The sequence below is a fragment of the Nymphaea colorata genome, chromosome 8 (genome assembly GCF_008831285.2).
Source record: "Nymphaea colorata isolate Beijing-Zhang1983 chromosome 8, ASM883128v2, whole genome shotgun sequence".
Lineage (NCBI taxonomy): Eukaryota > Viridiplantae > Streptophyta > Magnoliopsida > Nymphaeales > Nymphaeaceae > Nymphaea > Nymphaea colorata.
This window is the reverse complement of record NC_045145.1, coordinates 8,341,242-8,359,294: the sequence shown is the minus strand read 5'-3', so window position 1 is coordinate 8,359,294 and position 18,053 is coordinate 8,341,242. Positions and strand designations below refer to the sequence as shown.

Below are 18,053 nucleotides of genomic sequence, written 5' to 3'. Positions count from 1 at the left end.
CATGTTGAAATTGTGGCATTGGATTTCAACCTTGGCAAAGGTATTGAAAATTGATTTGAATCATGGACTTGATCCAAGATTGTGGACATTTGTTTGATAATTTGGATTGGAAAATTAGATAGATAATTGGAAATTTGATTAGAAATTTTGATAGACAATTGAGGGTTTGATTGGAAAATTTCAGGAGTTGGAGATCTAGTTCTTTGTTATGATCTCAAATCATTACATGATTTTGGATTGAAATTGAGATCAACTTATGATCAATTTTTTTTTGGAAAATAGCTAAGTTTACTTAGAAAATGTATTGATTTTGGACAAAAGATAGCTAAGTTTTCATAGCAACTAGATTGACTTTGAAATCTCTTTTTGGCCAATCACATGATTAGGTCTAAGAAATATAAACTTGATTTCAAATGAGTTCCCTTTCTGGAGAAGAGTTGAGAGTAAGTAAAACTCACTCTTTTGATGAAATGGAGATATCCAAATGTTAGAAAATATGTTGTTTTTGAGGGACAAGTGTTTTGAAAACAATGAAAAAATAGTGTGTTTTTTTAAGAGGGATGCAGCTGCTTCCTCTCCCCCTCTCTTCGGTTTCTCTTGGTGCAGCCTTAGGAGGAAGAAGCATCACCCAACATCTAGGTGATGCACCTTTGGTGGAGCTTCATCCCACCATGACCCATCTTCCATCAATGCCTTCTCTTTCTAAGTTTGTTGTCTCAGCTCGGTGGATGAAGAATGGAAGCCAATGGAGGATTCTAGTGGTTGTATGAAACCTCCCATCCGAGATTCAAGAGAACCACACCCGTTTTTAGGTAAGATTTTCTCATTTTCATGCATAGAATAGATAGATTAGGTTGTTTTTATGTTCTTTCACTAATTAGGTTAGGATTTTTGGGATATCTTGATTATGGGCTGCTGTTTTTAAGGGCAATTCTCTCAAACCTGAGTTGGGTTCTAAAAAATCTCTATGCATTTCCGTTTTTCTGGTTTATATTGTGCAATTGGTATATTTGTGTTTTCTTATTGTGTAGTTAGGATTTCTTATTTTTATTAGTGCAACAATCTATGTTTTTAGATGTATTTCTGGTAAAACTAGTTTGGGTTGCTTATTTTGTGTTGCATTTGACATTTAAGAGGTTTATTTACGCATTTTTGGGTTAGGTCATTTGAATAGCTTAGAATAGTGCTTGGTATTGCTGATTTTCCGACTTGTAGTTATAGGATATTGTATTTTTCAGCATCTTAGATGATCAACTCAGTTATTCCTTGCTGTTTTAGCTTGTAGCAACTTAGATTTGCATATTTTTGCTTCATTTTTGTTGATTCCTCAAAGTGTTTTTTTGTAGGTGTTGGGTATTAAGTAGGTTTTTGGTGTAGGAGCTCACTTACCACTTTATAGCTAATTGGTAAGGCTGCTGCTTGAGTCCAGCTATCTTTCCTCTTTAATTTTTACTTAATTTATTATAGTTTAAGTATTATATTCTATGTTTTAGGGTGATGTAGCATATATTAAGTGTTATTCTACTTGTATTGTTTAACTAGGTAGTAAATAGTGTGCTCAAATTGGACGGTTTGGTTAGCTAGGTGGAGCTTGCAGGTCATGGACTGCAGCTCTTTTGGTTTAGTTTCTTTTAATTTCTTATTTCTCAAGCATTAATTTAGAGTGTTTTGGTGTGTCTTAGGTAAAGATTTATAGTTATATTTGTAGTTGACTAGTTAAAGTAAGTGTAGTATATGTGTTAAATGCAATGTTGTACGTATCGTACAATACGGGGCCATGTCGTATGATACGTATCGTATTGTTTACAAAGTACAATACAATACACCCCTTGTATCATAAATAGGGGTGTATCGTGCATGTATCACATGTATCATGTGATACATGCCTCGTATCATACGATACGGTGCGATACGCCTCGTATCATTCGATATAGGCTGATTTTGAAAAAGTGGGGCCCACGAACCCTTTTTTCGAGTTTCCTTCATAAAAACTTACCCATTCTTCATTTCTAATCTAGAGATTATGCCACCTTGGAGGGAAATCATCAATTTCCACTATGAAATCATCAATTTTCACCGTAAAATCATCTAGATTTGTGTGTGGGTGGCTGATTCCCATTGGGAGGAAAGGGTTTTTTTTTGTTTCTTCTCCGTAAGGTATGAAATCTCTTGTTTTTATCATATATTCATATATTTTTACTGTAGATTGAAAGATTTCAATTGTTTTTTGTTAAGTTTACTGTAGGTTTTCATTTTTTTGTGAAGATATGGCATCGTCTTATCCCATATGGCAATGGTGCGAAAGGGTGAAGGAAAATGACCGGTTAATAATCACACGCAGTTTTTGTGAGAATACATTTTTTGTATGGATTATTAGAATAAAACACCATTTGACAGGAACGTCAAATAAACATTTGCCTCCATTTGTGTGTTAGCAATGTTTAGATATGCTTAATGTTTTACATTAAAAGAAGGTACAAAAACAAATGGAAGAGGCAGATGAAGACTATAATGAACCTTGGGAAGATGAAGAAGAAGAAGAAACTTATGAAAATGTTGAACATGATGAATATGACAGCAGTCTAAGAACAGAAGTGGAGAGCTCAAGAGGTATAGGGAAAGGAATCATGTATGAAGGAGGTCGATCTGGCCCATCTAGAAGGAAGAAAAAAGGTACACCTAATATTAGGCATGGTCATTGACCTAGTGGTAGAGTTCCTAATGTTAGGTCTATTGTCTGTTAGAACCTTTTTCCTTCATATACTGGCTCAGGTTGTCATCCCTATATTCGTGTTGCTATGACATCTAAAGATATGCTACATCATGCACAACTGATGGTAAGGAAATGGTTTTATGATGCATGTATTCCCTATAATGCAACTATTTCCTTTCAATTCCAAGTCATGGCAGATGCAATTACTTCTATAGACCCCAGATTCAAAATGTCATCATATCATGAGTTGAAGGAAAAAATTCTTGAAGCTACAATGAAAGAAGTATCAGAACATTATGATCAGTTGAAATTATGTTGGAAGGAAATAGGTTGCGCCATTATGTTAGATGGGTAGACTGATACACAGTCAAGAACACCTGTGAATTTTCTTGTTTATTGTCCTAAAGGTACAATGGTCTTGAAATCTCTTGATTTGTCTGATGTTTCTAAGATTGCTGAGATTTTGTTCAATGTTTTTGATAATGTCGCACAAGAGGTTAGACCTACAAACATTGTACAGTTTATTGAAGATAATGCTACAAATTATAGAGCTGCAAGGGATCTATTATTTCAAAAGTATAGAACATTTTATTAGAGTTCATGTGCCACTCATTATGTTAATCTAATGCTTTAAGATCTTAGTGAGATGTATGATATGAAATCAATTGTTGACTAATGCTAGGAGATTACAAAATTTATCTATAATCATGCATATGTAGTGAATTTAATGAGAAAATTTACAAAAGAAGTTGAATTAATAGGACATGTACAAACTAGATTTGCTAGAAATGTATTGACTGCACAGAGTATAGTGAAACAAAGAACTCTGTTGAGACAGATGTTTTCTAGTAAAGAATGAGCTGCATATCCACATGCTCATAAAAGAAAGTCATCTTTAATTGTGGATATTATATTTAATAACAAATTTTGGGAATCATGTGTGAATCTATTGAAGGTCTATGTTCCATTAGTTAATATCCTCAGCTTAGCTAACAGCGAGAATAGTCCTTCCATAGGATACTTATATGAGGCTATGGATAAAGCAAAAAAAGCAATTCTAGACAACTTGAAAGAGAAGAAAAAAATTATATATGTTCATATGGAAGATTATAGATAAAAGGTCGACACGACAGCTTAGTCAACCACTTCATGCAACAGCTTACTATCTAAATCCTGCAATTAGATTTTCTACTACATTTAAAAATGATAGAGAAGTCACACATGGTTTGTTAAATTGTGTTAAAGTGTTAGTCACAGATCCTAGAGTACAAGATGTTGTGCACAATGAGTTGGATTTATATGATAGTTGTTTTGGAGACATGGGAATAAATTCCACCGTTCGAGCCAGGACAACCATGCGTCCAAGTAAATACACAGAAATTTTTAATTTACTTTGCATTTGTTAATTGTTACATTTGATTCTTTTTTGTTGTTTTAACTTTTATATGAGATATGTTTTATTTTTGTTTAGATTTGTGGTGGAATAGGTATGGACATGATTGTCCAAACCTAAGACTTTCTGCAATTAAAGTCCTCAGCCAGACATGCAGTGCTAGTAGATGCAAAAGGAATTGGAGTGTTTTCCAACATATCCACAACAAGAAAGGGAATAGACTCAAACAGAAAAGGTTGAATGACCTTGTCTTTGTTCGATATAATATGAGGCTTGAAACGAAGGTAATGTAGCTTAATATTTACATTTGTTTTATAATATATTTAAATATTATTATCTATTAACAAGTTTTCTCTTATTTAACATAGACAATTACAAAAAGCATCAGCAAGCACACATTTTAGTTTGATCCTATCAGCTTAGAAAACTTTGAAAATCTAGAACCATGGATTGAGGAAAAACCAACTACAATATTTGATGATGATGATCTTCAATGCTTCAACCTTGAAGCTGAAGCAATAGAATTTGCTGATGAAGGAGAGCCTGCTGAATATGTTGGTGAGGATCTTCGAATTCATGAAGATGAAAAAGTAAAAGATGGAGATGAGGATGAGATGATGAAGATTATGAATGAAAGTCGAGAGTGCTTTCATTTTATATGTATTGACATTCAACATTTTTACAATTTCATTATCATCTTGTGATGTAATACATAATATTTAAAATTTGTTTTTTGATGTGGTATCTCAAGGAATTATGGACCTTATGACTTATGAATCTATGGTTATGAAATTATGATATATGTTATATAATTGTTGACTTGTTGTGCTTTCTATATTGATATTATTATGAATTTTGATGTTTACGAATGATGAATTGTAACTTTATAGCAATAATAAGTCTATCATTTAGTAAAACATGTTCTTTATGAAGAACATATTATTCTTGATTTTTATTGATTTTTTATGATTTTATTTTATTTTTTTATTTTTTCTGATTTTATTTTTTTAAAAAAATATGATACGGTTATGATATGTTACAATATTTTACGATACAGCGTATCTTAAATCCATACCAATACAACTTACGATATGCTTTTTACAACATTGGTTAAATGTTCCTATGTCATGTTTAATAGTTAGGACTGTGCTAGATTATAGTTTCGTTAAGTTTCAATAGCTTTTTGTTGTTTATTTTTTGCTAGCTGTTCTATTTGTAGCTTTGATTCATTAGTCTTTAATGTATAAACACATAGTTTAGGTGTTGATTAATCATTTCTCACTAACTGAGTGGTGTTTAGGCTTAATCTTGTTAGGAAGTTTTCGGTTTCTAGCCTAAGTAGGGTGTTGACTTTGTTCAACATATAATTTCTGTAGATTTTTAGTGATTTCATGCTTTTCTATTCTCTATTTGTTGTGTTTAGTTGTTCATTAACATAAATTAGATAATTATATGTAGTTTTTATCGATTTGTTACGGTTTTAGCTAGTAATTTATAGGAGTTCTTGTGGCTGAGAGCCCTCTAGCTGCCCATCAATCTAATTATTCTTAATTTCCTACAAGTTCTTTATATTTCCATCCTTTGCTTGCTGTATTTTTATGTGTTTTAGTCAAACATACTTGGTTGTGGCAAGATTTATGGTCGATAGCTAGGTTGTAGTATCCATTCTATTATAGTTTTCCCTATTGTGTCAACTATTTTAAGGTAGATTAGGACATGTTCTTTATGGTGGACTAGGTGTAGGATGTTGTCGATTTTGTTTTTAATCTAATCTAGAAAGCACTTAAATCAGTTTTCAATATAATTTGCTGTTATAGTTAAATCGGTAGTCTGGGGTTATGGTTTTTAGTTAGCTTTACTGTTCTCATTTGCTTTTTATTATTTCGATCTAGATTAGAATATGCTCAGTAGGAGGCTTTAATTTCTTTTATTGTCTAAAATTCTGCATTGTACTTTTTTATGTATTCAATTCTAGTTTTTAGAACACTAATTGTTACATGTAGTTACACATACTCATCATTATAGTTGATAGTTTTCTTATGAAAATTACTTGCCAGTATTCAAATATAGCTAATTTGATAGTTCAGGTTGTTCTTTATTGTTTTTAGGTTTCAAGCGTAGTGTTTAGGTGGTTTATCTTGTTTTTACTATATTTTTTTACTGCAAATTTTTATTGTAGTGAACAGATCAATTAGTTCCCTCATGTTTGAAGCAATATTTTTGGTAAAGAGTAGTTGTTAGTAATTAAGTTTAGCCGATTTAGCTTGTGTATTGCTACATGTTGATTTTTAGGTTTTAGAGAGAGAAAGTCCATAATTTTGTGTTAGATGTTGATTTTGGCTATATTTTTTGTGGTTTATAGTGTAGTTTGGTAGGAAAAATAGCTTTTTTTCAATAGTTTTAAATGAAAATTAGTTGTTAATTAGTAGGTACACTTGGTTTTAAATATGAACTGTTCTAGAGAGAGAAAGTGCATGTTTTGCTTGAACCTTTGTTATGTTGGTGCATTTCTCGTTCCAATTTAGTAGTTTAGATTAGTATGATTTGAAATTTATAGCTCGTAGTCTAGTTATTAGTTTGAGGATCATTTTGTATTTTAGTAAGCTATGATAGTGGGTTGCATATTTTTGAGTTTATGCGCAAAATGCGATTGAATTAGTCTAGACTTGGGCTAGTCGGCATTAACGAAGTCTTAGATGCTTTGTCATGTAATATACTAAATGTCTGTTTGCATTTTGTATTAGTAATCGGTTAGCACACAAATACACAAATTTACATAGAAAGTATCTTGTTTTTGCTCATGGGCAACAATATATAGTTGCCATTTTGCTTTTTAATGTGTTGCACAGTTTAATACTCTTTCTTGGACAATTCACAACCCGCTTGAGAGGGAAATGAACTAATGACTAGGAGATTGAAAGCCACACATATTGTTAGATTGGAAGTGCTATTGAAGATTGAGGAGTCATCGAGCATCTCCAATAGAAGCACCGTTTTTAGATTGAGAATTTTAATTTCTTCTTGTATTAGAATTTCATTGTATTTTTAAGACATGTTTGTACTAGTTAGAAAGAGTTCATGAAACATTATTGAGCATTAGTGAACTATCCTATGGACTTTTAATTTCATTTAATAGAAGTATTTCAATTGATTAATATTGTGTTTGTTCTATTTTGTTTCTACTTATGTTCGTCAAGTCTTGATTATATATATCCTGGTATTCAATTGTTGTACCCAAAGTTTAAGTTCTCAATAATGCTCTCAATGAATTTAATGTCTCATTATATTTAGTAAAGAAACTTGTATATCTAAGTCTGCAATTTATTTAATTCAGGCAGTTGCTCTCTCTCTTTCGCCCAGTGCCCACACAGGATGGTAATGTTTATGTATAACCTGCTTCATCTATTCAATATAATTGCACCCTCTGGATGTAAAGATCTCGAGAGGATATGAGCATTCCTAGTGAAAATAATTGTGCGATGCTTGCATTGATTTATGTGCTGCAGCAGCAGGAAGGGACACGTGAATATACATGGGTATAGAGACATTTGCCGGCAATACACGTCTACAAGGCATCGCCTAAAGTTGTTTCTTCTTCCGACGCTCCCTAAACGCCGGGGGTCCATATTTGTTGTAGGGATGTATTCCTTTAAAAATGGTTTAAATTGAGAAAATGATTGCTTTTATATGTCACGCTAATTGAAGCTTGCCTGTTGTAGATGCATTCTTGAGCTCAGTACTATTATATGCCTGCAATCATTATTGGGTATGTGACTCACTGTTAAGGGCCAGAAATTTTTTTTAAGGAGAGGGTTTAAATAGTATTTTCAAATTGTATATGGGAGTCGAATAACATTTTTCAGAGATTTCATATAGGTCAAATCATATATATATATAATATAATATAATATAATATAATATGAAGAGGGGCCAAGGCCCCTGGTTGGACCCCCTTCCCTCCACCCCTGCTGTTATATACCTGCAAGTTTTATTGAGTATTGGACAGTATCTTATAACTTTATACTCACAAAAACAAAATTGAGCGTCCTGTTTTCCCTCCGGCCCTGCTGTTATATGTACCCGCAATTTTTATTGAGTATTGGACAGTATCTTATACCTTTATACTCCACAAAAACAAAATTGATCGTCCTGTTTCTGGACCATCCTCCCAACAAATGCCAAGAGGTATTTGCTTGTAATGAACCAAAAGTGGTGAACATGCCCCTTCATAAGCATCATCAAATATATTTGAGGGAATACCCCTTACTCAGCTAGCTCTAATGTGCAACTGTCCACCTGATATATACTTCAATCCTCATTTCATTTTCTTGGCTCGAAAGAAGGTTGTCAATGCAATTTCATGGCTGAAAAGAAAGTCCGTCCAGCTACCGAAAGCCAAGATATAGACCAAATTTTTTTATGATAAACCAATTAAAGGCAACTTTATATCCTAGTGATACCATTGATACTTCATTTTTGACGGGTTTTTCCTTACATAAAATGCAATGTCCTTATTTAGAGCTTGTTTCTTGAACCAAGAAATGTTAATCGATTTGGGTATCTAAGGGAACTGAAGTCCCTTTCATTTCCCTCACCCCTGACGTCAAGAGCTGCTTCATGACTTAAGTGGGAATTACTGGTATACCAGTTAACTAAAATGTCATGCATCCATCATTTGCAGTCCAGTGTAGTAGCACCAATATGAACTGAATTGAATACCAAACTTTCTTGACTTGCCAGACTGGCCAAATACCCTTCACCTCTTAGGGGACAAAAAAGTTTATTGATTGATAGATGTATGGAAAACTATTAAAACTTACTGCACATTAAGCTACAAAAGTGTATGTGGTTAAATATTGACATCCGTTTAAGCCATATATATGTGCAGCTTGTAGCAGGACATGATCAAGTTATTAGGTTGATAACTTAGCATCTGAATGTCGTGGTCCCCCAATTAATTTTTTGATGTTTCTTGGACACTTGACCCTTCTGTACTGACATTCATGTCAAAAAAATGCTTTAAACAAGATGTGAACCTTCATAAACACTAGTTTAATATAAATCATGTTTCGGTTCAAGTCATTTTTGTAAAACTAAATGATTTTTATACTACCAAAATTTTGATGGTATAAGAGATCCATTTTTTTTACTATTAAAAAAACATTATTTGAGTAAGAAAATGAGTAACTTAATATATGTTTCACATCAAAACACTCTTAAGATTATATTTTATAAGATTAGATTGCAAAAAAAATGCAAGTGGTCTGGTTTTTACCAACTTGTGTGTGTGTGTGTGTGTGCGCGCGCAAGAGAGAGAGAGAGAGAGATCAGTTTCATTAGTAAATCAAGCACGTCTGTGCCTGAAAATGTCAGCAAAAGTTATTAGTATATCTGTTTGATTTTAGGTTTGAATATCCCGTGATATTATTAATTAAAAGGAGTGGTAATGGGTGAGTAATTTTACACGCAAACTTGCATTTGGTGTGAGAGTTATTTGGAGCTTACATTCAACCTTTATTAATTTCGATTAGGGAGACTGTCAATAAATAAACAGGTTGGTTAATTTATCAGAGAGGGTACTGGTCTCCTTAGTGCTTGCATAGCCACATTTACCATTCAATGACTTTAATTTGCAGAAATGCAGCTCCTAAGCTCTTCGTGTGGGCACATATATAGAAGTAAATAAACTTGAAGAAAACAAATATAGAGATGTACATGCCATCATGAACTTCACGCACGCGCAGGAAATCGACAGCACTCTCAAGTCTTCCAAATCACATAATGTCTCTGTGTGTATATATTTGTATACATATTATAAACGGGGGCCGTGGAGCATGCAAATCAGAGGCGGGCACCTCGATCTTCCCTGTTGTGGCCCAACGATAGGTTCAGCGTGCTCCTGATTAGCCATTGAAGCAGAGCCGCTTGAGGGCGACGAGCATGTCTTCACTCGTCACCACCTGCCTCTGCTGCTGCCTGCAGTGCTCGCCGGCGATGCTGGTGACGGCGGAGATGAAGCGAAGCACGCTCTCCTGGACGGCCTGCTTGGCTTCGTCGGAGACCTTAGCATGAGCAGGCAGGCACTTTCGCATAATCCTCATTATGTCTTCCGTTGGTACCAACTGCTCCAGTAGCTCCTCTGCTGCTGCTCCAACAAGTTCATGGGGTTAGATCGGAATGTTAATATTGAACTGATAAAGGAATATGACTTTATATGCGCAGTTTTTTTCCGGGGGTGACCCAGTATCTAATTCGCTCTTTGAGTTTGGCACGACTAGACGACTAGAGAGAGAGAGAGAGAGAGAGAGAGAGAGAGAGCATATCCATACATTTACTAATAGAACGACGTGAAGCTATTGATCTTATAATGACCAAATCTGTGGCACTAACCTTTTCTTGTTTTAACGGATAAAAGCAAATTAATATAAATATCAATCTGAATAAAGGCCTTGCGCATTGAAGAATATAATTAATTAATTGGTCACCAAACAAGCTGAAGAAGTATCACTGTCTTTGGATCTTTTCAAGATTAAACAATATCAAATCGCACAGAGGAGGAGCCAATCACACTGTTAAGGGAGAAAAAAGGGAAAAAAATGGTAAAAAATTATATGTAAAAAACACACATGAAGACATATAAGTGCCAACTTTGCATATGTAGACAACACCCTTCTCCCTCACTCTCACACCGCAACAATGACAACAAAAAGGGCTAGGTTAACCGGATTTAACTGCATGGGATCAATAATCTCACCTTCGGAGTCACTGAAACTCGGAAGTGGTTGTTTCCCAACAGAGGATGACCATGCAGGTGTAGTTTTTCCGCTCTTGATTAGTGACTTCCCCTCCATTTCTCCTTTGCTGTAGGGCATCCTTGCTTGTTCTGTTTTTACAATGTAAACTACGATTTTATCATGAGAGATATATATATAGTGTTTTTCATTTCCCGGCGTTGCTGCAATTTGAAGCAAAGGTTGCCAAGTTTTTACAGTTGCGTGACACTTGGGGAGATTATTAAAGGGCTTATTGAATGGAAAATCTGGCCAAGATGCCAAGTTCTTATCTCTTTCAAATATTTGGAAACCACGTACACCCTTGAGGAATCGTTCCACGGGATATTCTTTCCCACCGTGAAGCCAAGATGACAAGTGGGTTTCCAACCACAGAGCTGCCATCAATGCTAAGATTGTCAATTCACAATTTTCCATGTATATAGGGCCAAGCTTTGCCAAGGAAAGGCCAGTCGTGTGTTGGCATGCAAGATGTCAGTAGGTTCCCTTTCTGTTTAATGAAGTTATGATCGAGAAGTCGACAGACGCATGTTGTCACATGGATTTTTCAGGAGAATTTACCAAAAACATGCTCAAATTTTACTTATTTAAAGATAACTGGTTATAAGTTCTGAGAAATTAATTGAAACTCGTTCTTGGCGAAGGTAAAGGAGCGCCAATTAGCGCTTCGTAAAGAGGAGTTGCGCAGGGCGTTAAGGTGCTTGGAGCCTCAAAGTCTGAAACCCTAAAACCCTGGCTATTTCTATCGGAACATGCTGGGAAGTATGCTTCCTGCCTATTTTATAGTTGCCAAAGAGTATTATATAGAACCATATGCACCTCGGCTATTTCATTGTGTTATCTCATCAAACCTGCTGGACGAGTCCTCCGATACTTTTACTCAGATATCAACGTTATACAAATAGGAAAACAAAAAAGAAGTACCAGCTACAAAAATTTAGACGACTATAGCCAAAAGCTGCTAATCAAAAGTTGTGGAGGAACTGAATAAGTTCAAGAGGGGGGTCTGTTGGGATTTCCTCATCTGGATAGTCTTGCGTCGATACGGGTCCATATCCGTTTCGGATCCTTAAGTTTAAATACTTGTGTCTTGTGATGGTGTGAGACATATTCAGTTTTCACCGTCTGGGTAATCGGTCCCCTTAGCCATACGTGAATTGCCTGTCCCCGTCACTGAGCTGCTATGGCTGAAGAGAGAAACCCATTGCCGCCGCCGCCGCCGCCGCTACCTCCGCAGGAGAACGACTCTATGGGGACTGTAGCCGTTCTTCCCACAGCCGCCGACATTCAGTCGGCGGTCGCCTCTACAGGTTCTACTTCCGCCCTATTTGAAACACATGAATCATGAATGTCTCTTTCGAATTTCTGCATTTTCGTTTGTGCACTATCTAGATTTCTAGCAAAGCTCCAACAATGGGTTATGGGTCCACTCCACGATTCCTCTGCGCGTTTCCCTTTTTGCATTCTGTTTTCACGCAAAGAGAATAGGGCAGAAATGTGGAAAGAGGGCGACGGTCTCCATCGCGTGGGTGATGGAAGCCGTCGGTTCTGTTTTGAGGGAAAGGGGACGGCAGAGAGTTGGGAGACGGAGAAGCACGGGGCCGGCGGTTATGGCGGCATGGCGGGCAGCGACCGCCGTTTTGGGCGACGGCCGGCGCCCATCCATCTCTGTATGCCCGTTTTTCTCTTTCAATTTCTGAAAGAACCAACATAGGAGGGCAGAGGAGCGGGAGAAAGGGCTTCGCCCGATTCCGGCACCCACCTCCAAATCTCCACCGCCGGGCTCTTCCCCATCGCCGGACAGCGCCGTGAGACCTGCCGGCGCCCACCCATAGCCTGCCGGAGGAGGTTTCTGCCGTTCCCTGCCGTTCGGCGTATGGCAGACGAGCGGCGGTTTCTGTTTCCCTGAAACCGCTCGCTAGGTCGAGCGGGAGCCGGTCGGGCGGAAGGCGGGGTGGGTCGGACCCGGGTCGGGTCATGTTGACCCGACCCGGTTTCATAAACGTTTTAAAAAAAAAAAAAAAACGTTTTCCTTTGCCGCTCGACTTACGCCCGCCCGCTTTGATTTCAAACTTTTCGGGTCGGGTCCGGTTGGACCCGATCCGTATCCATTCGGTCTGATTTTATAAACTGAACCGATTCGGTCCATTTCAAAACCGATACGGTTCGTTTCAGGACCGGTTCAGGCTTTTGGGGGACCGATTCGGTTCGTTTCAGGACCGGTTCAGGCTTTTAGATACCGATTCGGTCCGTTTCAGGACCGACTCGGGCTGTTTCAGGACCGGTTCGGGCATTTTAGGACCGATTCAGATCTTTTCTGGACAGGTTCAGTTGATTTTCAGACCGGTTCGTTCGTTTTTAGAACCGGTTTGGGCACTTTTGAACCGATTCAGAGTTGTTTGAGACCGGTTTTTTCCTTTTTCGGACCGGTTCATTTAGTTTTCCACCGGTTCGGTCCATTTAGGACTGATACAGGACTGGTTCTAAGCTAGAGGAAGCTGCTATATGTGTTTTTATGCCCATTTAAAGTGATTAATGGATTTGTTCGATCATATTAGATCGATACGGGACCAATTCATTATGTTTTATGGAGCTTTAATTAATAATTTAGATAACATTATTGATTATGCAGAAATGATTCATGTGATTCGTGTATTTCATTTTAAATGTGTTGTTGTGACATATTATATTTTTGTATCATGTTTTGTTTAGGATTATGCTAAGGTTAAATTTTTGCATGATCATAAAGTTGTACGATAACGCTAATGTAAGGAGCCTATGATTAGTTAAATCATGTTATACCTCACCAAAGTGACTACGCATGATTTAAAGGCACATTAGTGTTTTAATGTTGTACTTATTCTCATTTGAAGTAGCATAATTACCCAAAGGTAGTGTATTAAGTTCAGGAGAATAAGTAGAGTAAAATAAGAAAATAGATCCTTACATAGTTCTGTCATTTTACACCCAAAGGTGTTATGCTTAACTATAATTTGGATTTACATTTCCTAGTTTTACTAGATAAAGTTAAGACGGAATACATGTGCGTATTAGGTATATTACCAAAGTAGTGTCCTAATGACCCCGGGTATTTGTCTTGGAAATAGTAAACATAAAGAGCATTTTATTTGGTTTACTGTTCCTTATGGTTTGTCTCATATAATGCATGTCAACTTATGGATGTCTTTTGTCGTCTGCAGTGCCTGGATCTATTTATTTTAAGGGCTCAAATTCTATCACTTTACTTGATGATTCAAATTATGCTGAATGGAAAGAAAATGTTGTGTTTACATTGGGGTATATGGATCTAAATATGGCTTTGAGGCGACCTGAGCCACCACCTCTTACACCAGAAAGTACACATAATGAAATAGTATATTTTGACAAGTGGGAGCGTTCTAACCGACTAAGTTTGTTGCTTTTGCAATCAATGGTCGCTAAGAACATACGTGGTGCTATCCCACCTTGTAGATCGGTGAGAGAGTTCTTGGATGCAGTTGAAGCTCAGTTTGTCAGTTCTCATAAAGCCAGAGCCAGTACCCTAATGTCAAAGTTAATATCTATGAAATATCAAGGAGGGGGTAACATTCGCCAGCATATGTTAGAAATGAGGAACATTGCTTCTCAATTGAATGATATGAAGTTGACTATTTCTGAATCATTCTTGGTATTTTTTACTTTGACCTCTTTACCAGCTGAATATACTCCTTTTAAGATCAGTTACAACATACATAATACTGAATGGACATTCAATGAATTGATGTCTAAGTGTGTTGAAGATGAGGATAGAATGAAATGTGAGAAGTTGCAAAGTGCACATATGGTTTCTCACTCTGGGGCTGGTAAAGTTGGCATAAAGAAAAGTTCAATGAAAAGGAGTGCCAAGAAGAAGTCAACAGGACAAGCTGCTTCTCAAACTGCGCAGACTAACTTAGCCCAGGTAACATGTCATTTGTTTCACTTGAAAGTAATATGTTACATGTTCCTATTAATAGCTGGTGGATTGACTCTGGTGCTACTGTACATATTGCCAATAATTTACAGGATTTTCTGAGCAAAAGGGAACCAACACTACATGAGATGAGCATTTTCTCAGGAAACAAAATGCGCTCACATGTGAAAGCTGTAGGAGAATGCCAGATTAGGCTTGATACTGGCTTTGTTTTGGATCTTCATGATGTTTTCTTTGTTCCATCATATAGTAGAAACTTAATTTCTGTATCAAGACTGGACAAATTTGATTTCTGTTTAAAGTTTGAAAATTCAAAAATGCTGATTTATAAAGATCTTGTTGAAATTGGTTCTGCTATTTTGTGTGATGGTTTATACAAGTTGAATGTGAAGATCCAATCTCCTGAATCGTTGGTTTCTAGTCATAATATAATTGGCAATAAGCGTAGTACCATAAAGGATGATTCATACATGCTATGGCACCGCCGTTTGGGTCATATCTCTGAAAAGAGAATAAGGAGACTCTTAAATGAATGGATCTTACGATCTCTTGATTTTACAGATAACGACATATGTGTAGATTGCATAAAGGCAAAGCAAACTAACATATATAAAGAAGGTGCCGAGCGATGTACTGAAAAGTTAGGAATTGTTCACACAGATGTTTGTGGACTTTTTCCTCCTTGTTACACAGGCGAAAAGTATTTCGTCACTTTTATAGATGACTATTCTCGGTATTTGTATCTCTACTTAATCTTTAAAAAATCTGATGTATGTCAAGTTTTCAAAGACTATAAGAAAGAAGTAGAGAAACAAACCGGTGAAGTTATCAAGATAGTCAGATCTGATAGAGGTGGTGAATATTATGGTAGGTTCATTGAGATGGGACAAAGGGAGAGACCATTAGTGCGATTTCTAAAGGAATAAGGCATTGTGCCTCAATACACTATGACAGGCAGCGCCTACCAAAATGGTGTTGCTGAAAGAAGAAATCGTACGCTTAAAGAAATGGCTCGAGCTATATTAAATTACTCTACTCTCCCTCTAACCTTGTGGGGTGAAGCTTTCAGGACAGCAGTGCATATATAGAATAGGGTTCCTACTAAAGCTGTTCCCACAACTACTTACGAGTTATGGACAGGTAGGAAACCTTCTCTTTCTTATATGCACATATGGGGATGTCCTGCTTAAGCTAAATTGTATAACCCCTACATAAAAGCCTTTGATCCTAGAACAACCAGTGGTTTCTTTATTGGTTATCTAGAAAGATCGAAAGGCTATAGGTTTTATTGTCCATCTCATACACCACATATTGTGAAAATAGATAAGGCTAAGTTCCTGGAAGATGGCTCATTTGGGTTAGATGCATTACAAAACCTCAATTTTGAGGAAATACAGGATACTGAAAGTAGACCTGATAAAGAGAATATAAATGTGTATGATTATGTTGTCTCCCAGGATGACATGAATACAAATCATACAGACAATGCATCAGATCCAGATGAATTAAGTGTAGATCATACTGATGAACACGAACAAGATATAGACATACAAATTGAAAATGATCAATTACCTGTTCGTAGATCTACAAGGGCCAGGAGCCTAGTGATTTCATAGATATTGATGATGATCCTTTCATATTCATTGAAGCCGTTGAAAGCAAACAATATAGACACTGGATTAATGCCATGAAAGAAGAGCTTGACTCTATGGCTAAAAACCAGACGTGGAGCCTTGTGTCGTTGCCTGAAGGAGTAAAACCCGTAGGATGTAAATGGGTCTATAAGACCAAGAGGGACTCTAAAGGCAACATAGAGAGATACAAGACAAGATTGGTTGCTAAAGGATTCACACAAATGGAGGGCATTGACTATAATAAGACATATTCACCTGTCTCTTTTAAAGAGTCAATGAGGATTGTCCTTGCACTTGTAGCTCATTTTGACTTAGAGCTACATCAGATGGATGTGAAAACGGCTTTCTTGAATGGTGATTTGGATGAAAATGTATATATGGATCAACCTCAAGGGTTTTTTGAGAGTGGTAAAGACCGTTTGGTTTGCAAGCTTAATAAAGTAATTTATGGACTTAAACAGACCTCACGTCAATGGTACATTAAGTTTTTCGAAGTCATTACGACTTTTGGGTTTACAGAAAACATCATTGATCGATGTGTGTATCTTAAGACATGTGGGTGTAAGTTCATAATTTTGACTTTATATGTGGATGATATTTTGCTTGCTTCAAATGATCTTCAATTGCTAACAGAAACCAAACATTTTCTCGCATCTCATTTTGAGATGAAGGACATGGGTGAGGCTTCATTTGTTCTTGGCATTGAGATTCGTCGAGACATATCTAAATGTGTTTTAAGTATCTTCCAATCAGCATACATCAATAAAGTTCTTAAAAGATATGGGATGGAGAATTGTTCTCCTATTTCGGCACCCATAGTTAAAGGAGATAAATTGAGCCTAAATGATTGTCCAAAGGACGAATTTGAAAAAGCACAAATGATCAACATTCCATATGCATCTGCGGTTGGCAGCTTGCAGTATGCGCAGTTTTGTACTAGGCCTGACATTTCCTTTGCTGTTGGCATGCTTGGTAGATTTCAGTCTAATCCAGGCATGGCACATTGGAAGGCCGTAAAGAGAGTCATGTGATACTTGCAAGGGACAAAAGATTACATGTTGACATATCACAAGGTGGACCATTTAGAAGTGATTGGCTATTCTGATGCCGATCTTGGAGGATGTACCGATAGTAGAAAGTCTACTACTGGTTTTGTTTTCCTTCTATCATGAGGTGCCATCTCATGGGGGAGCAAAAAGCAGACTGTGACTGCTGCTCACACCATGGAAGCAGAATTCATTGCATTATATGAGACTACATCACAGGCAATTTGGATAAAGAACTTCATTTCACAGCTCAAGATAGTGGAATCCATTGATAGACCACTTAAGGTTCACTGTGATAATGAAGCTGCAGTGTCTTTTTCCAACAACAACAAAAGTATTACTTCTTATAAGCATATGGAACTTAAGTATTTTATTGTTAAGGAAAGGACAGAGAATCAACTAGTGTGTATTCAACACATTGGAACTACAGATATGGTTGCAGATCCTCTTACTAAAGCGCTAGCATCTGGTATGTTCTTTGAACATGTTAAGATGATGGGTTTGTGTAGTTCAATGTAAACACA

General features: G+C 36.6%; 1 protein-coding gene across 1 annotated transcript; it reads right to left on the bottom strand.

The window, feature by feature from the left end:
• Positions 1 to 10,009: 10,009 nt before the first annotated feature.
• LOC116259514 (nuclear transcription factor Y subunit B-9-like) lies at positions 10,010 to 10,957 on the bottom strand. The gene is made up of 2 exons (XM_031637377.1): positions 10,861 to 10,957; positions 10,010 to 10,251 (listed from the first exon to the last, which is right to left on the bottom strand). The coding sequence occupies exons 1-2, from the start codon at positions 10,955 to 10,957 to the stop codon at positions 10,010 to 10,012; spliced, it is 339 nt and encodes a 112-aa protein (XP_031493237.1).
• Between the last annotated feature and the right edge of the window lie 7,096 nt (positions 10,958 to 18,053).